The sequence below is a fragment of the Lichenostomus cassidix genome, chromosome 1 (genome assembly GCF_008360975.1).
Source record: "Lichenostomus cassidix isolate B80296 chromosome 1, HeHo_3.0, whole genome shotgun sequence".
In the NCBI taxonomy this organism is placed as follows: domain Eukaryota; kingdom Metazoa; phylum Chordata; class Aves; order Passeriformes; family Meliphagidae; genus Lichenostomus; species Lichenostomus cassidix.
The window spans coordinates 95,303,239-95,325,901 of NC_139479.1; the positions used below are offsets into that span (position 1 = coordinate 95,303,239).

At 45.3% G+C, this 22,663-nt stretch overlaps 1 protein-coding gene across 4 annotated transcripts; it reads left to right on the forward strand.

The window, feature by feature from the left end:
• The first annotated feature begins 4,967 nt into the window (after nucleotides 1–4,967).
• On the forward strand, nucleotides 4,968–21,900 carry NFKBIZ (NFKB inhibitor zeta). Of its 4 annotated transcripts, none has more exons than XM_085072554.1 (12): nucleotides 4,968–5,303; nucleotides 14,096–14,235; nucleotides 15,165–15,201; nucleotides 15,295–15,401; nucleotides 15,534–16,297; nucleotides 16,726–16,831; nucleotides 17,159–17,305; nucleotides 17,817–17,880; nucleotides 18,507–18,676; nucleotides 19,332–19,442; nucleotides 19,529–19,696; nucleotides 20,352–21,900. In XM_085072554.1, the coding sequence occupies exons 2-12, from the start codon at nucleotides 14,107–14,109 to the stop codon at nucleotides 20,403–20,405; spliced, it is 1,857 nt and encodes a 618-aa protein (XP_084928680.1). In that variant the 5' UTR covers nucleotides 4,968–5,303; nucleotides 14,096–14,106; the 3' UTR covers nucleotides 20,406–21,900. The 4 variants fall into 4 exon arrangements, with proteins under 4 accessions (XP_084928680.1, XP_084928687.1, XP_084928664.1 ...); XM_085072561.1 differs by lacking the exon at nucleotides 4,968–5,303 and adding an exon at nucleotides 13,367–13,648; XM_085072538.1 differs by lacking the exon at nucleotides 4,968–5,303 and adding an exon at nucleotides 13,375–13,709.
• Nucleotides 21,901–22,663: the final 763 nt, after the last annotated feature.

Here is a 22,663-nt window from a genome sequence, read left to right on the forward strand (position 1 = left end):
CCTGAGGGGACAGGGCTAGGGCAAAGCAGCTCATTCCCAGCACTTGGCTCTGGAAACTAGTGGTGTGCTGTCATCGTGTCCAACCTATCTTCACCTTCGCTCAGCCAAAAATGAAGGAGAGAGGCTGCAAAGCATGAGCTGCTTTCCAGTGTGGTGGTAGATCAGGGCCTAGGCCTCCTTAGAGGAGAAGGGAAAGTGGGGAGTAGGACAGAGAGGGGAAGCAAAAGAGCAGGATGCAGTTAAGGGAAAACAACATGCAAAGGTCTTGCTCTGTGACACCAAGGAGAGGAAGAAGGTTGGGGATTTGGTCATGTGCAGATTTCCAAAGGCAATACCAATTGTGTGGGACAGACTCACTCGTCTCAGCACACTGAATGTACATGGATGTATTGTTCCACATGCTTTAAAAAAGGAACAGCTCTTCCCACCCAGGCTGCTCACCCACCTTTTCCGCTACTCCCTCCTGACAGTGATGACACAGCAATCAAATGTTAGGTTCTGTGCCAAACTCTGCTTACACTTGGTTTGAAGCCATGTATGTTGTGTTCTCACATGACTGTAGATGTGACAGATATCAGAGCTGGGGAACTTTTTAAAAGAAACCCAAAGCATTTATAATCAAGATAAGGAGGAGTGCACAGGCAGGTTTTCATTGTGTGCCAAGTGCTCTTCAGAGGCTGTGGTGACTCAGAGGAGGCATGTTACTTGCCTGAAATGGCATAGGTTGCTTGGCAGGGCAGGGGCTTGAGCCTCATAACATCAGACACAGGGACAGGAGGCTCACCAGGGCCAGCAAAGAGCTGAAACAACATGGTGTTGGATCTGGTTGGAATGGGGCTTGTGTTCATTCCATGGTTTAGCCCTGCTTCCCCAGTTAGCAGGGTTTTAGATAACTTCTAACATCAGCTATCCAATTTACAGTGTAGGATCAATGTATTTGAAATCAGGGAAATGTTTTATTATGTCCCTGAATCTGGACTTTTTAGTCTTCCTGAATTGCTGATTCACTGCAATGTTTGTCACTCAGATCTGAACTCTCATGTAAGGGAACCTAGCTTGTATCTGGGCAGTGATATTCTAAAATCCTGTCTAAATTACTGTGTCCACCTTTGCTGTTGATGTTAACTATCCTCTTGTGGGCATATTCAGTAGCCTTCTGGGGTGATTCAGGCTGGTCTGCTCTGTGAGTCTGCAATGGTGAATTGTACAGGAGCTTCTTTGCTTGGGAAATGGAGGCTCAGGGGAGACCTTATCACTCTCTACAATTCCCTGAAAGGAGGTGGTAGCCAGGTGGGGGTTGGTCTCTTCTCCAGGCAACCAGCGACAGGACAAGAGGACACAGGGTTAAATGGTGCCGGGGGAGGTTTAGGCTGGACATTAGGAAAAAAAAATTCCTTGCAGAAGGAGTGGCTGGGCATTGGAATGGGCTGCCCAGGGAGGTGGTGGAGTCATCATCTCTGGAAGTGTTTAAAAAAAGACTGGACATGGCACTCAGTTGATAAGTTGGTGTTGATAAGGTGGTGTTACATCATAGGTTGGACTTCATGATCTCAAAGGTCTTTTCCAACCTCATTGTTCTGTGATTTGGTGATTTTGTGAAGGGGAAAGGGATTTTGTGGGGGAAAGCTAGAGAATTAAGAGTCTATGTGTTACTTTGTGTGAGCCCCAGATGCAGAATGAGTACGTCACTAAGCCTAAGTGAAAGTGCAACATGCCCTCCCCCACATCCTGACTCTGTCAGCTGGCGTGGGCTTCATAGATTACTGAATCCTTAATGAATGTGGCCAGAAGAGGGCTTGGAGGCACTGAAAAAGAGTCTGGGATGACTCTCAAATGAAAAACATAAGCCACAACATATCTGTCTTGGTGGTGGTTTGTTTTCTAACTCCTGCTTAGTTTGTGTTTTGAAAACAAATGTCACAAATACCACTCAATGAGACTCTTTTACTTGAAGTTTGTTTTCGAGTGGAATCAGTTGATGATGTATATTTGATAACTCTTAGATTGAAGACTATCCTTCAGAGGATAATTTTTCCCCAGAAATATTCTTTTAAATCTGGTGGTTTTTTTTTTTCCTAAGCCACAAAGGATTGAGAGGAGTAAATTTTACTGGGATAGAACAGTACAGCTCAAATTAGTTTTTTCTGCAGCAGAGAAAACTCAGCAGTGTCTGTGGTCTGAGGGCAAGAAATGCTGTGGCAGTCAGTGTTCTCTGGTCAGCCATCCATTGAACATTTTGTCCCACCCCTCCAATTTTAACTCTCTCCTTCCCTGGTCAGTTCTGAAGATAGACAAGTGCTTTTCTCCCTGTGCCCTTGTGCTTGGGCCCTCTGAAAGCACCTGTTGTTTTCTGGTTCAGTTTGGTTCAGGCTCTCCCTTTTCACTCTAAATGTCTGCTGCAGGCTGTTTGCAATGACCAGGACTAATATGACAAGGACTATTCCTCTACTGTGGTGTGGCAGCTCACTCTGTAGGATCTCACAAAAGAGTTTCCAGGTGGGACATTCCCATGGGAGTGCAGCAGGAGAGAGACATGGCACAAGGACCTGCAGTGAAAGAACCATGACAAATGACAGGGTTTTTCCCCTCTTGCCATCCTGAACTCAGTTCTTTCCACTCCTTCTTACCCTTTGGCTTTCCCTGAGCTGAGTGAGTCATGCTTTCCAGTTCTGCCTGCCTTCTTGTCTGAGTCAGCTTCTCTCAGGGAATTGTCTCTTGGCAAGGCAGCTATTTCTGTCTTTAGCTGTTTCTTCCTTCTAATGGTTTCATATCTTTCTGTTCCACATTTATATTTTTCCCTGTGTATTAGTATTATTATTTGCTTCTGCTGTGCCTTGCTTTTGCCCTTGCTTTGATAAGTAAAATTAGAAAAAAGAGAGTTTCTTTACTGAAAAAAAATCCTGTCTTAAAAATCCAATTAAAAAAAATCAGGAGCTCCAGTAACAAGCTCCTGTAACAAGTCATTCTTTTGGATTGTTGTAAAATGTGTTCAATATATGTGTATCTCCTAATCCCAGAAGTTTAATATCTGCTGGTTGAAATGTAGGTTCCCTATGTTAACACATTTCTTCCTGATGTCCTGTTGCCCCCGTTCTTGTGTGTAATGAACGTTGTTACAAGTGGATATTTTAATTTCTGGCTGGAGTCATGACTTTTCATCCTGCCCTGCCACACATCAGCCATGGCGTTTTTACTTTTCCCTTCTTTTTTTCTCTTGTCAGACTTGGATTTTCCCTTTCTTTGCAGCAGATACTCACCTGTTTGCACAGGTGAGTGGTGCCCAGGAGGGGGCTGACCTCCATCACATATTCAGCTGGTAACAAATTCCTCCTGTGATTTTAGGAGTCACAGCACCTGAGCTGCCCTAACTCCAAAGGCAGTGACACCTGGGAGAAAGGATGAGCTGAGTGGCACTCCAGGTGTTGCTCCTACTGCCTGTGATGTCGGGCCATCTGTGCCTCTTTGGGGCTGCAGCCTCCCCTCTTTGCAAAGAGAGATCTTGATGTCTTGTGAAGGCACCCAGAAGCCACTCAGGTCCCCAAAGGCAGCAGGTTTTGCTCCACAGCTGCTGCAGGAGAGAGCAGGGCAAGGGTCTGGATGAGGCACCTCCCTGACACACATTAGACAAGACTGAGGGCACCACGGGCCTTCAGTGAGCAAACCAACACCAGCCCCAGCTGGAACAAATCATCCTTATTTCAAAGAGAAGTATTGAACCCATCGAGATTATCAGTTGAACATGTTCCAGTGATATAATACATCTGTGAACAGGAAGGTGGAGCCCACGCAGCGTTTCCTGCCTGCAGGGGAAAGTTTTCAAATTTATCACGTTTGGGATGGAGATGTTCTCTCCTACCTCACTCCTGTAGCTTGCTGGGGCAGGGCAAGGGTGGGGATAAAGTCTGGGGGTTTTCTGTTTGTTTATAACATCTATGTTCCAGTGCAGGAGGCACTGGGGACACCATGGGTGGGGGATCAGTGGTGCAGTGCTTCTACCTTGTTGGTGCCAGCTGCTGGAAATTGTATGAGTCAACTGCATTTGGGAAGGGGTAACACAAGGCACTGAAAGTGAGGGGTGTTTGCTCTGAAAAGATTTGGGTGTCCTGTCCTTGCTCACCGTGTTTGAGATGCATGCTGAATCCTGGTTCATGTCACAGCTGAAAGGAAAATAAAAGAGAAAAAGGGAGCATGATTCAGAAGGATCTCCTGACCTTTTTGGAAAATCCAGATTTCTTTCATGCTGAAGGTTATTTTTATCTACTGGAGCAGGTGACTATTCCACATCTGATAAATCTGTGACAGATTGGACTGCTTTTTTCCTTTTTTTTTTTTTTTTTTTTTTTACACATATCCCCCTTCCCATCTGAACCAGGCTCCTGGCTGTACAGAGTTTTCACACTGACACTAGCCCTCTGAAATTCATTCCAACCTTTCTGAGGGCAAAGTCCCACTGAAATCCAGACAGTTGCCAAGGAGAGGTGTTTGTCCTGCACCACCTCCCAAAGGCTGGAGATTATTTTTTTTTCTGTGGGACACTGCATCTCTCTTGCTTCCATGTGAATGCTGCGCAGGCACCTGCTTGTCCAGTTTACCATGTAGTGCCAAGATAGAGAAGGGATACAAGATGCAGCTTAGTGCCTGTAGCCATGGAGGGAGCAGGTGGGCAATGGGGAGAACCTGACCCTGGCAGGGAGGAAACCCCACAGTGTTGTACCCGCAGGTTTCTCTTCGCCCCATTATTGTACAGCACTTCTTCATGATTCTTATCTCCTGTCAGTGTTTTCTAGACCTTTTTTTGGCAGTGTTACGCCAGCCTGGGATTTCCTGCCAGCCTCTTTGACAGGGGAATGTCCTCAACCAGGGCTTACCCCACCTGGGAAATTCCACTGTGTAGAAAAAGTCCAGGGAGCCACACTCACACCGCTGTCCTCCTCCACCCTGCTTCCTCTCACATGTCACAACGTTCCCTTCCGGTTAACCAGAGCCAAGAGATAAGTGGTGTGTGACCACTGCAATAAAGGTACCCTGTGGGTACTCAGCCCAGAGCTGTAAGAAACTTGTAGGGTGTTACTTTGGGTATTTTTTTTTCTGTGACCAGCAAGCCAAAGTAAGCAGGACTTTCATGAGGGAGGGGAAAAAAAGTTTCCTTACCACTGCTTCTCTGTTTTAAACCTTTAAACCTCAGAGGAACTTCTCAGTCATTCACAGTCATGGCCATAAGGAATGATCAGTTGCCAATGGGGTGTAAAGGACTGGCTTGTTTTCCACAGAACTATTTCTGACTTCACTCCTCCAACATGAAGGTATGCTGTTATAAATTTATTTGATTTATTGCTTAAAAAATTGTTATTAATTGAAACAATATTGGCTTGTCATTTTTTTTTAACTTGAAATAGCCTTGCAAGTGGCTTGTGCTATAATTATTTGTGTGTGTTTTGGGGTTGAGTATGGAAGAATGGTTGGCTTTTGGGAAAGTAATGGGTAACAGCCAAGAGCAAAGAAACCACAAAGAATGGTGGGATTTTTGAAAATCCTCAGTGAATCTGGTGGTAAAATACTCCTAAATAGCTGTTTTGGGCAACTCTTGCTGTAACAGTCTGGTTTTTTTTAGGGGAGAGTGTAATAGCTTTCCAGAGGATGGATGGAAGGAAAGCTAAGCTTTGAGAGTACTGAACAGAAGAAGCATTGTTAGTGAAAAAAAGGTGTTTTGTATAATCTTGATTACAGTTTTTTTTCCTGGCAGCTCATCAGTAATTTTGGAATAGCAGAGCACCATCAGCATATGAGCCTGCCAGCTTCAACAGGACGGGAGTAAACTGTCATGGTGCAGTGTGAGACCACACAGGGAAACGTATAAAAATAGCGATCTACACTTAGTTTCTTGTAATTCAGAAAAAAACCTGTGGGAATGAAAAGAAGTAAGTTTAATGAGCTTAAAATTCACTTTAAATTTTGTTATGCTAAGGGGTTTATTAAACCAAACCATAAACTTCTTTTCATGGCCTGGCGAGCGTTTCCCTGGCTTACCACATGAGGCTGATTATGCAGCATCCTGGTTCATTAACCGTGCCCGTGTCTGGCAGGCAGGGAGGGCAGCTCAGCACTAAGCATCTTGCAGAGGATAAAATGGGGTCTGGTTTTCAGACCCCAAATATCTGGGGGCATGTGTGTGCCACGATGCCATTGGAGACTCGTGTGCCACTGGGGTGGGTGGCTCGCAAGTACTGCAGATGGAAGGCAGGTGACTTCAGCTGGGACCTGGTGGTTTGCTGGAGGCACACAGAGGGCAGGGAAAGGGAGATACGCTGGGCTCTCCCTCAGCCAGGCTGGGTGACCAGCAGTCAGGGACGAATGTCACCTAGGGGCATTGAAAAGAAGGCCATGTTTATGCTCCAGAAAACCCTCCAGTATCAGCTTGGTGATCACTTTCCAGCAAGTGGTTTCTTTTTTGCTTGTTAGACCTTTTATTTACTTTCTTTGCAGCAAACCACATTTCCTGTTCCGTTTGATGGCAGTGGGTGGGAGTAGGGTGTGTGTGGGGAGGAAATGCCCTCTGTTGTGGGGGGCCAAGCACCAGCCAAGCCCTGGGCTGCTTGGGGCAGCTGAGCACCCTTGCACCCTACCACCCTGGAGGTCATGGCTGGGATATCATCATCATCATCCTCAGTTATTGGAAACAGGTTTGCAGCAGCTTTCCCTGGCACTGGAAAACTTCCTTTCCCATCCCTGGGCTGCTTGGAGCAGTGGGGTGGCAGGCACAGCCCCATCCCTTCCTTTGGCTTTGCCTCCTGCTGCAGCCCAGGTGGTCTGACCTGGCTTTGCTTCTCACCTAGACTTTCGAGAGCAGCAAAACTCAGTCCTGATGGTGCTGCCAAGGAGCCCTGCTGAGGAACCGCTGTGTGACTTCACATGTTCCCAGTCACAAGCTCCTGAGACAAAACGTGCAAGGCAGAAGCAAGAGCTGCCTTTACTTTTGCTTTCTTCTTAAGAAATTGGCAGGAAATTAAAAGGAAACTTAAACATCCATGGGCTGACTTCTGTGGAGAGCAGCGTCCTGTCAGACAGGATGTGTCTGGCTTTGGTAGGTGTCTTTTCCCAGCTGGGAACTGGAGGAGGGAGCCAACGCCTGGGAACAGAGCTTTGCACAGTGCCCCACCAAATCAAAGAGTTCATTTTCACCTTTCTTGATGTTTTATGCTAACTCGTGCATGATTTACATATTACTGTGAACTTGTCATTACCGTCATGGATTTCTTTCTAAATGTGTAGCAGGTGGCTGTTAAGTCTGTAGAAAGCAGAGTATTTGTATCCTTTCCATGACATTAATATCTTTTATGCAGACAAAGGACATCTGTGACTGAGACTTATGTGACAGCAAATTCTGACCCGTAGGTGGAGAGGTATTGTCCCAGCTGTTCCAGCACACATTTAACTGAAGACAAAACCTGCCCTAGTAGATACAATTCATCCTAAGCACCAGGAAAATTTTCTTATTTCTGTTTGGAAGCGACCTAACATTTTCCCTACTGTAATAAAATTTTGTCTGCCTTGAGTTAGGTGCTTTTTTAAATGAGAAAATTTCCTGTTTATTGAGATTTTGTCTGACTAATGGAGGACAGCTCTGCAGCTGAGTTTCAGGACTTTCCCGATGGTCAGACAGACATGTATTTTGAAAGCTGGGATTTCTCTAGTGAATGGATGTCTGAACTGAAGGCATTTAAATGCTGTAAGCTGGAAAACACAATGAAATAAGACATTAGATGAGGGCGTTCCCTTCAATGATCTCTACAGTGTTATCATGCTGCAAGTGCTCTTTACTGGTTGTCTTGCCTCTGCCTGGACTTTCCTGCTGGTTTATGTGCACCCTTGAGCTGATGGTATGCACACAGGATGTGTAGGATTGTGCAAATCAGTGCTTAGGCTTCCTGCAGGTGTTGATCCTGCCATGCAACCACAGTGCAGGTGGGCTGTATGAATACTGACACTGTGCCTGGGGTTTCTGGACTGGTCAGCTGCTACACCTGCTGTCTGGTAGATGTGACTGTTTTGCCATGTCCAAGGAGAGCACAGATATTCAAAATCTGCCTAGACAATGTTTTTTAGAGGAAAAACACATTTGGGAAGCCTGGATATATGGTAACCTTAATCTTAGATAGGTTAGCTGCTTTTACACATAAACTGAGTCTAGGAATGCAGTTGTCTGGGTAGATTGCAGTTCAAAGAATCATGTTTTTCTAGGTTCAGATCTCAGTTTGAGAGTTTTTCCTCCCATTCCTGTACTGAAGTGTTGAGTGGTGATGTGCATTGGGACAGCTCTGCAGTCCCTGTTAGAAACCCAGTTTTACAGGTGGTTGAAGTGGTCTTTGTTTGTTTGTGGAGGGTAGGAACACTGAAATTGAAGTACACCAGAGCCTAACTCACCTGCTGTGCTTCCAACACGTGCTCCTGCATCTGACAGCAGAAAATAATCCAATGTGAGCTATAAATGTCAGGTTTTGGCCAAGGTTGGTCACCTGAGTTAGGAGGGAAAATGTCTTCAGCATGAGCACCAAGGAAAACTGATGCTTAGCCCTCCAAACCTACACTGATTCTCCCTAACAGTGCTGAGAAACTGCACTAACTCCTTTTTTAAACTGGAATACCATAACAAGCCACGTGTTTTGAGGTGGGAATGTGCATTCTCTACCTCATCTATGTGTACACAGTATCCTTTATAGGCGACATGTGACGTTGCCCTTTGCTATGGGGAAACGTCCTTCTGCTCCCTGTTTACATGCTGTGACATCAGTGGTGTGTGTATTTCTTAGCCATGCATTCCTACTGCAAGGCACTTATAAACTAATGAGATATGTAAGCTTCTGAGAAAACATGACTAACCAGGGCAGTGAGTATGTTGGGAGGAATGTCCCCAAACATGAGGTATATGTACAAGGAAACTGTTTATTTTCACAGAACTCAGATCCACCTGGCCAGCTTTGCAACACTTGCTAGATTTAGGGTTTCTTTTCTTCCATACTGATTTCACGTGCTTTATATACGCAGTGTTGAAAGATCTACTTAGGAGCAACACTTTTTTAAATTTATTTTTTCTGTTTTTTTTAAATATCAGACAGCTTAAGAGAAAAAAATGCAGAACTGAGGGTATTCTCTGGATCAAAGTAGTAAGGCCCAAAAGAAATATGTTAAATAAAAAGTCTGAGATTTTCTTTAATATGAAGAATTATACATGCCCCCTTTGATGTTTAGGTTAATCCCAGAATGTTAGTCTTGGAGACCAAAGTCTAGGAAAAATGTAGCAATACAAGTAGAGCAGAAAGGAAAGAAACACTGACTCCTCTGTACCAGCTTTTTGAGCAAAACTATGTCATGGACCATTTCCAACCTGCAGACAAGTGTTCTCCAGAGCCGTTAAAGCAAACATGGGTACAGACCCCAAATGCCCTCTAGGAGTGCATTAGCTACTAAGCTTTTGCCTCTGTTTTTCTCAATGCCATTCTAAAAGCAAACCCAGCTTTATACTGGATGGTCTGGGAGGTGTGTGCAGTTGGAAATGCTGCTGGGGTACAGAGGTGTGGCAGTGGTGTTCGCACACCTCAACTCACAGTCTGCAGCAGGAGCCTAAATTACACCCAGCGGAGAATAAGGCACACTGACGTCCACACAGCAAACATTCACTTGCATGAAGCAACTGGATTGTAAACTACCATTCTTATTCTCAGTTTAAGAAACAACACAAAGGTCGTGCTGCTCCAGAAACATGTTGCAAAACCAAGTTCTTGTTACTAGTAGTTTGTGCTCTGACACCTGACCTAGAGGCTGACCCTTATCCCATGTTGCTGCTTAGGAGACAGACTGAGAGGAGAGGTTTATTCTGCTCCCATCCCTGCTGAACCATGGGCTGCTCTGAGAGCTGGCATGTTCCTCACTCACAGAGGGAGGCTATACAGTGTGCCTGGCAGAGTGACTACGTGCTGCTCTACAGGGAAGGCAAAGCTCCACTTACTGGGCTTGATTTATTCATTCATTTATTTATTTGAAGCCTACATCCCCTATAGCGTTCACCCCAGCATGTGCCCCAGGGACCAAGCAGTGCAAACACACTGCATCTTTTCTCTGTGCTTGTTCTGATTAGGATAGCAAAGGGGATACACATGACCTGGGTTAGCCTAAAAGTTTAGTTGGCAGTAAAAGTCTAAGGTGTTGGCATTCAGCCTGTTTGATTTCTGTAATGAGACCCCTACCCAGCAAGTGCAAGCTTCAAGGCAACTGGATTTTGTTTTTGTTCTGAACTGAAATTTTTTCAGATCCCATTGAAGTAGCTCATGGGTGAGCACAAGTCACATTCTCAAAAGCTATTTCATTAATCGAGTATATTGGATTAACCTAAACCAAGACCGTTTGCTTTTAATGCTACAATACTTGTCTGGGCTGTGTTCTGAAGGGAGAGAAGAAGCAGGGCTTTCAGAAACAAGTGCATTCTGTTTCTTTTTTGTTGCTATTTGAGATTCCAAGATAAGCCTATCTCACTTTTTGCAGGTGTATAGAAGAGGGCTTTCAGGATAAATGCTGCTGATAATGGCCACTAGTTGGCATTATTGATACATCCCAGTAAAGGGAGGTGGAGCAATAAAAACTGGGAAGACAGCACGCAGGGAGCTGAGGTGGTTGCCTCGTGCTCACCTCGCAGCCTTCTCCAGCTCTGAGGTTGGTGGGTTGCACTGAATTACAGCTCAGCCAAAGAAGGCTGAAACCAACTGGATGCCTTCCCAAGGAGAAGAGGTGACAGGTGCTTTTTTTTTGGTCACCACCCTGCCCCCGAGAAACTTGCTTTGGTTGAAGATGCCTCACGGGGTTTTGGTCACCACAGATGTTAGTTACACAGTGTTTGGGCCAAAACCCAAAACCCATTAATGTTCAAGGTCTGCAGCATTAATAATTACCATTTGTGGATGTAGCAATAATTTACCAGTAACTCTCATAGAAGCACTTGGAGAACACAAGGCTGCTGCAAGCCAGCTCATCTTGTGCAACCAATGGGTGTGTGTATATTTTTGAAAGAGCCTTTTGTTATGGAGCTTGGTGGAATTAGACTTGTCTTAATCTGCTTTGACTGGGAGTAGATTTATGCCAGGAGACCTGATAAATAAGATGTCACTGATGAAACAAGAATGAGCTAAGGTATCAGAGTGTTGCCAGAAGTGGATTTTACTTGGTAGATGGAGAGCAAGCCAGCAATTCAACCTTCAGGAGAGTAGAGACTTTGGAAGAGAAGCGAAAAAGAAATTCTACACCCTCTTTAAGAAAAAAACCAAACACAAACTCATTAAATTGTTTTATAGAATAGTTTTCATTCATACGTAGAGACTAATCTCCAGTTAAATCCATTCCAAAATTTGTTATTGAATAGCAATGAGAAAGGTGCTGCCTGTCCCTGCCTGCATGTGGTTCAGGGACCTTCTACAACACAGAACTACAATGAGAGAAATCCCCTTTTGGTTTGAAATATCTTTTGCTCTCAACATTTTTAAGGGAATGGCAGGCAACTACGATGACAAATCTAATTTTCTGGATTATTGACTTCTCAGACTCACCATCTGCTTGTTGAAAGACGAGATGCATTTTGCAGTAGTTGTACACCCTCCTGTGAGATTAAAATGAGTGGCTTTCTGGGCTACCTGGCAGGGATGAGAATGCAAAGGTCCAATGGTTGGATCCACTTTGGAAAGCTGAGTTGTGGGTCCTCCCCACAGCCACTGAAAGTGCAAAGAGCATTCATGGGCTCCAGGATCTCTGAGCACCAAGTGCTTTTCATTGAGGAAATACTTAAAAGCATCCGTCTAAGGTTAAGGTATCATAACTGGGGTCTAAGGCTTGAGGAACAAGAGAGAACCATCTCTTTGCATGTTTAAAACACACTGCCTGATTTCATGAATCCTCACTTGCGTAAAGGGCTTTGTTGAATGAGGGAGAAGGTGTGCTTGGGAGAGAGCTTCTGCTCAGGGAGCAAGTGAGTTTTTACCTTTATTGTTGTATTTCTGGCACTATTTGGCATATGATTTCATTTTATGGGTTCCACTTGCAAATTTCACTCTGACTGCATAAATTCAATCTATGGTGTAAAATAGCAGTCTTTGGAGTAGAAAACTGCCTAGGTAATTCTCAGTGAAACCCTTCCTTCACTTGACAGTGGTAGAAATATTTGAATATTATAAAGCAATTCCCTCCTACCTCCTTGTGGGCTGGTTAATATAATTTCATATTGCACCTGTCCCATGTTTTTCAATACAATTAAAACATAAGTTATAGACCTTCTTTTTGTATAATATACTTTAGAAAGACCATGCTGTTTCACTACATATTTTTTTGGAGCAGCCACAGTGCTAAAAACATCCTAATCTCAACCTCGTGGGCAAAATGGCTCACTTGTATTTCAGAAGGTGGTGACCTCAGTGGAAATGGGAAAGCAGAAATATTTGTTTGAAAAGTAGAAACCTGAGAAGTCTCCCCTGTGAGCATTGGTAATAACTCAGTGATGTTAACAGTAATCGCAGGCACACGGTTTCGCCCACTTTTTGTTTTGGCATCACGTAGCTTGCCCGCTTCTCCCCGCCGGCCTCAACCGAGAGGCTTTGCCACCGCAGAATGGTGCAACCTACAACCAAAATAACTCGCTGTGTGCCCCTGCCTGCCCCACGCTCCGGTAAGAGGAACAGGGATGACTCATCTCCATTGTAACTGCTCACGTTCCCTTCTCGCTGGATGCTGCTCACACCAAGCACAAACGCAAAAAATATCCGTACTTCCATGCTTGAGTCCTGGAGCCGAGGACTGGCAGGCTTGGGGCGAAGGGAGAGGGATACCCCTGCGTGGGGACGTGAGGCGACAGCAGCGGCAGGAGGCTGAGGGAGATGCTGCTCATTCCCACCTCTGCGACTCCCTAAGAGGGTGGCAATTACTGGTTGCACGCGTTGTGAGCGAGAGCTGCCAAGGCTGGTTTGGACAATGCTCTCAGGTTCACGTGTAATTCTTGGGTTGTCCCGGGCAGGGCTAGGGATTGGACTCGATGGTCCTCATGGGGCCTTTCCACTGCAGGACACTCTGTTCTTCTGTGAAGGGCACTGGGCCAAGCTTGGAGGCCAAGGTGTGAGGTGGCATCCCTGACCGCGACTCCCACATGGGAGCTCTTGGGCGGCCCTAGTGCCGGTGCCCGGTCCGCGGCGGCGGTACGGAGTACGCCCCCAGCACCAGCCCGCCGGTGCCACTGCCCGCCCCGCGGCCGCGGCTCCTCCCGCCGCCCTTACGGGAAGCGCGGCCCCGCCCGGCGCTACCCCGCCTCACGAGGGGCGGCCCCTGTATAAGCGCGGCCGCGGCCCGGAGCCCCCAGAGCCGCCGCGCCGCCCGCCCAGCCCTGGCCGTGCCCGTGCCCGCTCCGCCGCCCGCCGCCCCCCGCCGCCGCCCGCCCCGCCGCACCGCCATGATCGTGGAGAGCAGCCGGGACGCGGCGCCCGATGGCGGCGACGGCGGCGCCCTCAGCAGCCCCATCAACCTCGCCTACTTCTACGGCGCCTCGCCCCACTCCAGCGAGGGCAGCTGCTCGCCGGCGCACTCCTCCGCCCCGGGCTCGCCGGGATCCGACTCGGACCTCTCGGTGAGCAGCCGCGGCGGCGGCCGGAGGGACCCCCGGGGCGGCCCCCGCCCCGCGCTGCAAGGTACGGCGGGTCCCGCGGCGGCCCCGGCCCGGGGGGTGGCGGGGGGACAGCGGAGCCGCGGGTCGCTCCGTCCCACTGCGGCCAAGCCGCCGCTGATCGTTTCGGGTGTCAAAGCGGCCGAAGCGATGGAAGGCGGATGCCCCGTGCCGGTGCCGGGTGTTTCCATCCTTGGAGCGGGAGCGGCACGGGGGTGTCCGGGAGGAGCCGCACGCCCGTGGGATGGCGAAGACCCTTTCCCTGGCTTCTTTCTGCTATCCCGGGGTTTAGGTGCCTTTCCGCAAGAGTTCCTGGTTTGTTTGTTTTGGTTTTGTGTTTTTCTTTACTATTCTTTAAACGGAAACGAAATCGGTGGCTTAAGTTCGGGTTTTGTTTTCGTGTCTCCGCAGTTGAGCAACACATGGGGGGGGGAAAGCAGCACAGAGGACCTTTCCAGGGGGTCCGCGTGAAGAACTCCGTGAAAGAGCTCCTGCTGCACTTCAGGAGCAGCAAACAGATGTCCTCGGGCCCTGCCACCGAGGAAAACAAGGTAACCGGCAGCTCTCTGCAATTACAAATTTGCGTTTCATGGTTACTGAAGCTGGCGAGAGAGCACTTTGCGATAACGCTAGAAATGAGCTTCTGCTTTACTGTGGATGGAGTCAGTGTTTTTTCTTTTCAACACGTAATGGAAGAATACAGCTGGGAAGAAATCAGTAAGAAGGTTTACTTAGAATCAGAGAGAAGGAGCCACTTTAAAATGTTCTTACTAAGCTTTGTTTTCTAAAGGGAGTCTGGATCAAGATATGTTTGTGTTGCGAAACCACAGAAATTCCGTGTTAACTGGAATGAGATCATTCATTGGAAGGGTTAGGGATTCTTCTCAGATTTGTTTGTCGTGCTCTTGCACCTCTCTGTGCAAAGCATGCAGTGTAAAAGTAGGCCCTTTCAGTCTGAAAAGACAAAAAATTCAGGAAGTTCTGAGAATATTAAAGGGTTATCTTTGGTTTTATTAGATAGTTATTCTGAGTGTGTGTTTGAAAGCTTCCTAGATAAGTGTTGTCACAAAAAGATTTTTGCATAGCAAAGTTCATGGCATTGAAGAAGTGTAAAACTGGCTGGCTTATTTGTGTTTAAAAAAAAATCCTCAGATCTCAGGAAGGAATAGTGTCTTTCTCCAGATTTTCTTGAGTTTTGTGGTATTATAACAAATGGCTTGAAAAGCCTAAAGAAAAATAGTGGGTTTTACTTAAGTTTCATTAAAATATTGCCATTTTCTCCCCTTCATTAAAAGCAATTAAGTTAGGGTTAGACAATCATGTACTAGAATTACTCCAATATATATTCTGTATTTGTAGAAGGAACTCATTGGTGCTTTCTTGGGGTTGGTTGTTTTTGGGTTTTGTTTGGTTTTGTTTGTTTTTTTTTCCCCCTGAAATAACATCATAATAACAGAATAATTTGGATTTTTCTTAAAAGGCACAAGGAGGATTGGTGAACTACGAGCCATACACAGGTAGACCATTTTTTAATACATACCCTACAGTAATACTTTAAATCAATTGTAAGAGTAACCTCCAAATGGATTCTAAATTTGTTTTATTTTCAGCAGAACTGAAGAGCATACTAGGCCACAGTGGCAAAAGAAAGGCTCCTGAGCTCCTTTCTGATGGACCTTCTTTCAAACGCCAAGCTAATGTCCACCCACATCTCCTGGTAAGTTTGTAGTAATTTTTTCTGTGCCTTTATTTTTCAGTTTGCCGTGTATGATCAGAAACTACAAGACACAACTATAACTCTTAACTTTCTGGGGCTTGTTTTGATTTGTCTTTTTTTTTGTCCTGTCAGACACCACCCCAGACACCAACGTCTATGGATAGCATGGAAGAGACACATAAAACTGACCCAAAGCATGACAGCAGTTCTGATCTGCTTCAGAACATTATCAACATCAAGAACGAGTCAAGCCCCATTTCCCTGAACACGGTGCAGGTGAGCTGGCTGCACTCTGTCTCCAGCCATGGCTCGCCCGCTGAGCAGTACCAGGACAGCCCGGCAACACAGGCTTTCTCCCCATCCCAGAAGTACCAAGCATTCCAAGACCACACCAGCCAGCATGTGCTTGATCCACCCCAGCATTACCAGTTCCCTGCGTCCCAGAACCAAGATCTGTCACACAGTTACCCTTCAGATGCCTCTCTGGACTACAGGCCGTTTGTTGGCAGTGAGCAGTCTCCTGCCTACCAGCAGAGCACCTTTGAGAGCCATGAGCTGCAGTACTGCCCATCACAGAGCTTCTCTTCCCTCTTGAACGACTCGGACGGCTCGGACAGCATGTCCAGTCCCCTGCAGCCGCTGAGCAGTGCCCACCCTCAGGCCGAGGTTGCCTCTCACGGCCCGAACTTCAGCTTGCTTTCCAGCAACCCCTGCGGTAGCCTGGAGCGCAGCGTCTCTTTGGCTACTCTGAACGTCTCTCTACCTGACCAGAACATTGCCAGAAGCACAACGCAGCTGGGCAAGTCATTTTTTCAATGGCAAGTGGAACAGGAGGAGAACAAACTGGCTAACATCTCTCAAGACCAGTTCCTTGCAAAAGACTCAGATGGAGACACGTGAGTGCCGTTTTTCTTGGTGTTGCTTCTGTGGGAGGTTGGGGAATGTTCCTGTTTGGGTTTTGGTGGACCGTGAGTTATCGTGAAGCAGTTCAATAGCAGTGTTTGTGTCACAAGTGCAGTTGTTTGGCTGATCAGATGAAAGGTGTGGTGTTGCTGATGGCTGTGATGCAGAGCTGCAGCACACTTGAGTAGCTGTATTGTCTAATTTCAGGTGCTTATTGTTAGACTTTGGTAAATGGGGAGGAGAACATTCTACTTTAGATGCTTTAAATTGCCCTGATGAGAAAGTACCCATGTTCCTGTCCTAGTCACACAGAGGAGGTCTGAAGTTGGCAGCATAACACACCTTCCATATGTTTGGTTCTCTGCTGTATTGAGCCCTGGTTTCTGTCTGGTGGTGTAACTGTTGCCTCCTTTTCCTGCAGCTTCCTCCACATCGCAGTTGCCCAGGGCCGTCGTGCACTCTCCTATGTTCTTGCCAGGAAGATGGCTGCCCTGCACATGCTGGATATTAAAGAGCACAATGGCCAGGTGAGCTTCTGAAAAAAACCTTTGCACCTGCTTTGTGCACCTGAGTGCTTCTGCATGTCTGGACCTTGAGAAAGATGTGGTGAAATGCTTATTTAATATTAACCCCAAGATTTAGTCTGCATACTAATATTAACCTTGAGCTATTAATACTTCTTGGGATCACCTTGAGCTGGTAAAACTATGTGCTCTGGTTCATTTGTCCTGGCTACTATTCATAATCACTGCTTAAATAATACCAGGTAGCTAGGGTTTTTATTTGTTTTAGTTGCTCTTTCCTGTTAGAGATCAGATGACTAATAGCTGAAATTTTCTTCTTGATGTTTGCAGAGTGCTTTCCAGGTTGCTGTGGCTGCCAATCAGCATCTCATTGTGCAGGACTTGGTTAGCTTGGGGGCTCAAGTGAACACCACAGACTGCTGGGGTAGGACGCCGCTGCATGTCTGTGCTGAGAAGGGGCATGCCCAGGTCCTCCAGGTAAGAGCAAGGCAGGCACAGCTCTGCCCCGGCCATTGACTCTTGCACTTGGTATTAGCTGTCTTGGGAAACTCTGGAAACACCACTCCTTCCTTTATCTGTCTCTCTGGGTAGTCTTGTGAGTCTGTCTCAGGGCTCTACACATGGAGCTTAAAGTCGGACTGAATTTCTCATTAAGGTTCTCATAACATTCTTCAGTAATTTGGGGGAATCCTCTATCTTACCAAACCAAAACAATAAATAAGTCTCCTCTTGATCATAGGATCATAGAATGGTTTGGGTTGGAAGGGACTTCAAAGATTATCTAGTTCCAGCCCCTCTGCTGTGTTCAGGGACACCTTTCACTAGATCAGGTTGCTCAGAGGCTTATTCAGCCTGGTGTTGAACACTTCCAGGGATGCCATTATTTATTGCAACTTTATTGCAATTACTGCAGTAAGACAATATACAAATTTGAAGCAGTATGTGGTTTGGATAAAACCTAAACGTGTACCTGTTCCCACTTTTGTAGGCAATCCAAAAGGGAGCCATGGGAAGCAATCAGTATGTGGACCTTGAGGCAACAAACTACGATGGTGAGTAGTTCAAAGTTTATAATTTACAGAGTTACTGGATATTACAGTGTTCTACAGCTACTGGTGGGAGTGTTAAATTGCATTTTATTGCTTTTCAACCTGGGATTTCTTTGTCAGATGGAAATTTACAGGTGCAATTGACATCTCTGAGATAAAAACATGATTAGTCTGTGTCAGGACATCTTTCCTCTTGCATGTGATTGCTGTGCTTGGCATGGAGAGTGTAGGTTGTAACTGGCCATTGTTTAAAGCATTGGAGTGCCAGCGTTGTATCAGTAGATACAGAAACCAGAATCTGGCAGTAGAGAGCTGTTTTGTTTGGACCTCTTTTCCATAAAACAGCTCTTTCTAACATCTATTTTGTAAAAACATGTATTAGAAATTGATTGTTTCATTATCTGCTGGCTGAGAGCTCACAGTCGGCTGCTACTTCATTCCTCTGGTGATGGACAATCCAAATCTCAAGATGCTTGGGGGTGGTCACTGTCACCTACAAATATGGAACCATCCCTGGGCTTAATGGGGGTAGAAGCTTCTTCATACAGCCTCTGAAACAAGCAACTATTCAATATTTTTGTATTGCATTTGTTCATTCATGATGATTTTTATTTCTTTTTGATGTTAAGGTTTGACAGCATTGCACTGTGCGGTTCTGGCTCATAATGCTGTGCTGCATGAACTGCAGAACTGTCAGCCACCTCACTCCCCCGAGGTCCAGGAGCTTCTGCTGAGAAACAAGAGCCTGGTGGAAACCATCAAGATCCTGATACAAATGGGAGCCTCTGTTGAAGCAAAAGTAAGTAAAATGCCGTGGTCTGAAGTGCCAGATCCAGAGAGAATGTGAAAGCAGAACATGTCCCTTTCTCCCACGCTGCAGTTCAGCTTTATTACAAAGGAAGTAGTCTAATTTGAAAGCTTCCCTACAACTTCATTTACCCAGATGGGATGAGAATGTTGCATGTATTCAGAGCAAGGTATTATCAATGCAAATGAACCCTGGGGAAAGAGGGAGGTGACAGTCTAATTTCTAGATTAAGAGTGATGCTGCGCTGTCTGCAGTGAGCAGCCTTGTAAAAGTAAGAGTATGTTTGGAGCACTCTGAGGTGCCTGTAGTAATAGGGTGTTAATGACACCTTGTTCTTGAACTGCACATTTTAATTAAAAACTGCTTACCTGTGCAGTTCAGGTCTGTGCCATGCCAGACCATTACTTAGCCAAAATATCAAATCTTACATTATGTAAGCTTACCTGCAGATGTGATCAGGTTCCATTGTTCATTAGATGTTGATATTAAAATATATATATTCAGATTGACTTTTGATGAATTGTAGTGCAGGTATGTTTGCTCAACACTCTGCAGTTACTTTGCTTTCTCCTTTTATTTGTCTGCATGTTCCCCCCGGATAGGTGAAGCACCTGCAGGGAAGACTAAACAGTTTCTTTTTTGATAGGATCGCAAAAGTGGTCGCTCTGCTTTACATTTGGCAGCAGAAGAAGCAAACCTGGAGCTCATTCGTCTCTTTTTGGAGCTGCCCAACTATCTCTCTTTTGTTAATGCAAAGGTAGGGTGATCTTTTCACGATGCAGACAGAGGGAGAGAGGCTCATGCCCCAGCTTTTCCTTCATGGAGTTGCTTTGTCCTCCCCAGGCTTACAACGGCAACACGGCCCTGCATGTGGCTGCCAGCCTGCAGTACCGCGTGAGCCAGCTGGATGCTGTGCGCCTGCTCATGCGCAAGGGAGCTGATCCAAGCGCCAGGAACTTGGAGAATGAGCAGCCAGTTCATCTGGTTCCTGACGGCCTTGTAGGGGAACAGGTAAAAAAATCCTAGCAACCTTCTCCTTCCGTCTGTCCCTATCCACGCAAAAGCTGTATTCCGCTCCAAAAGTTTATTTTGGGTTTTGAGCTGCAACTCTCAAGGAAAGCAGTTCAGCGAATTTTATTCTTCAGATCTTCAGTTTTAGTGTCAAAATTGGGCAGAATATACAGACCTGAAATTTTAGGTTTTGCTTGGCAGCTTTTATTTTTTCCATCTCAAAGGCTTTTCCCTGTAGAGATAGGTTTTGTCTTTGTAAGCTTGCAACATGCTGGAGGCAATACTCCCTTCTCTTGCTCATCTCAGTATAGCCTGAGTTGATGCTTTTATTGCTCTTGTTATAATTAGTAATGACAATTCTTAGTCCTGAGTAATAGATGAAGAAAATCCCCTTTTCCTGGGAGCTATACAAATACCTGATGAAAAAGGTGACTCTTGACCTAAGACTAGTAAGTTAAGCACAGCTGAGTTGCTGACTGTTGCCTTTCATTGGTTCAAATGCTGTAACACAGGATCAATCAATTTTGGTGCAACTCAACTCAGGACCTAGGCTTGGATGAGTGAGGAATGCAAAACTGGGTCTGGGGTGGGTTTTTTTCAGATTGTGGCTCACTTCAAGACAATACTCATGTTTTTATCTTTTTTTCTTCTTCAGATAAGACGTATCCTCAAAGGGAAGGCGATTCAGCAGAGAGTGTCGCCGTTTTAGGCTCCATGTTTCTTGGAGTTCAGCAACTTACACTCACTGTCAGTCAGGCAGTCCTAATGAATCTGTAAATAGAGCATTTGCCTGGTGGGGGCAAATGTTAGTTGTTTCTATGAAACAAAAGTATTTTGTTCACTATTATATAGTGGGTTACATAAGAGTAAAGAAACCCCAAACCCAGCAATCAAATTCCTCCAACCAAAAGGGAATGCTTCATTCCCAAATATGTGGAACATTTTCCTGGCTACCTGTATTTCCTGTATTTCATAGCTATGGTGAGACTGATTTTATTTAAACAGCCATGCAGATAACTTCTAGACATGGGCAATTCTACAGAATTTTTTTTTTTTTTTTAAATTTTAGAGGGGGCTGATACAGGTCAAAATTGCAGAGATTGTTGTGTTATTAATAACACTTAAGTGCAAGAGAAATTAAATATTTTTGAAGTTCAACATTTATTTATGTAACTATGTGGCTTTGTTCCAGTATCTTGTGCAGGATTGTATATAGTCACTGACATTATTGTACAGCTGTATAGTTCTAAGAATATTGATCACTTGGGGAAGGATCTGAAGTAACAAGTTCTTGATCTTGAACTTGCAAATTGCATACCGAATTTTAATACTATACTAGTGCAAATAGGGTAAATTCTGTTGTTTTGAAAGACTGAAGATGGAAAGTAAAGATAGATTGTCCCTGGCACTGAGTTGTGCATGCTTTTGGAGTTGTTAATAAAACATGAAAATAATAATAATAGCATGTTAATAAAACATGCTTCTTCAGGGGGCTGTGTCAGTTTTTCTCGTACCCAGTAGGGGTTTTTCTTTTGATGGAACAATAGATTGAGAGAGAAGGCAGGCATGATTTTTATAGTATGTATGTAACTTGTGCTTCAAGGGATGTGATCCTGACTCAGTGCAAGTGTTCAGCATGTACTACACTGTTGATGCATGCTGAAATCTCTCAATGTTAATTATAGTACTTCACCATGTGTAAGCCTTACTAGCCTTGGTGGGGCTTAAGCACATGCTTAAGTAGCTTTCTGAATTGGGCTCTAGTTAATTCTAGAGATTTTATGTTTTCCACCTCCTAAACAGAGTTAGTCCATTTATGGTTTTACCTTATAGGTATAGTGGCTAGCAAAGTAATATTTGAAGTTAATGTTTTTTCTATTTTTTAATAATTATTAATGGAAAATGTATACTAATGATGCTGTATACTTGTGTTCTGTTGGAAAAATCTTCCTCCTATCACTTTCTGAATGATCATGCTGGCCTGTAATCCAGTAATATGTTCTATGTATGGTCTTTGCTCATAAACTGTTTTTTCATCACATGCAATTCTCTGTTGTAATCATTTAATTAGTCTGATTGTTCTGTTTTGGCAAAGTATGTCTTGTAGACAAGCTAAATGAAAAACTGATATGCAAAGGCTTAGTTGCAATGTATTTCTTGAAGGGTTATGTGTAACTTGTGTTTGAATAAACATGCTAATTAAATTTTGGTGGTTACTGTGTGTGATACAAACAATGATGAAGAAGTCAAGCTTGAGGTAAAATTGATTTAGCATGGTAATACTGTGAGGCTGAAAGGCCATTTGTTAACTTGAAATGAAGTCTTGCCATCCTGCTGTTTGTGCTTTCTCTTGTTTGATGCTGGTGTTTTGGGTCATGCACTGTGCTGTTGTATTGCCTGTGAATTTAGTGGGTGTGGCCCAAATTGAGTTAATAGTCCCCACATTGGAACCTGAACACTTGTCCCTGCATACTCAAAAGAATGATAGCAGTTCTGACAATTGTTGTGTTCTCCCCATGCCTTCCTTGCCTTGGTCCTCAGTTCTGGCAGCTCAGGCACAAGTGCCACCCTAGCATAGTGGCAGTCTGTGCTACTGGCAAGTGGGTCTGGACACAAGGGGATGGGCTGTCCTCACTTCACAGATGGTGATAAGATGGCTCTGAGCTGGCAGTGACCTGGAGGAAGAACTGTCATCACAGCCTGTTCCAGCTGGAGCTGGAGCTGGAACAGCATGGAGCTGGAGAGATGGCAATAGTTGAGATAAAAGTGGATGCAGCATTAGGATGTGTAGGAAAGGAAAAAACCCAAGAGGGGCTTCTATCTTACTGTGTGAACCTGCTGTCCACTCTGCTTTACTGCTGCTTGTGAGGGTGAATGTGAGGGGACTGGAAGAGGCCCAGAGGGGTGGAGGAGCTTCCATGCAGGAAGCAGCAGAGTAAACTAAGACAGTCCTGCAGAGCCATGATA

Coding starts and splice junctions, on each gene's coding strand:
- NFKBIZ (XM_085072538.1), top strand. CDS start 13,475: ATGATCGTGGAGAGCAGCCGGGACGCGGCGCCCGATGGCGGCGACGGC. Junction 15,202..15,294: donor GAACTACGAGCCATACACAG/GTAGACCATTTT, acceptor TTTTATTTTCAG/CAGAACTGAAGAGCATACTA. Junction 16,298..16,725: donor AAAGACTCAGATGGAGACAC/GTGAGTGCCGTT, acceptor CTTTTCCTGCAG/CTTCCTCCACATCGCAGTTG.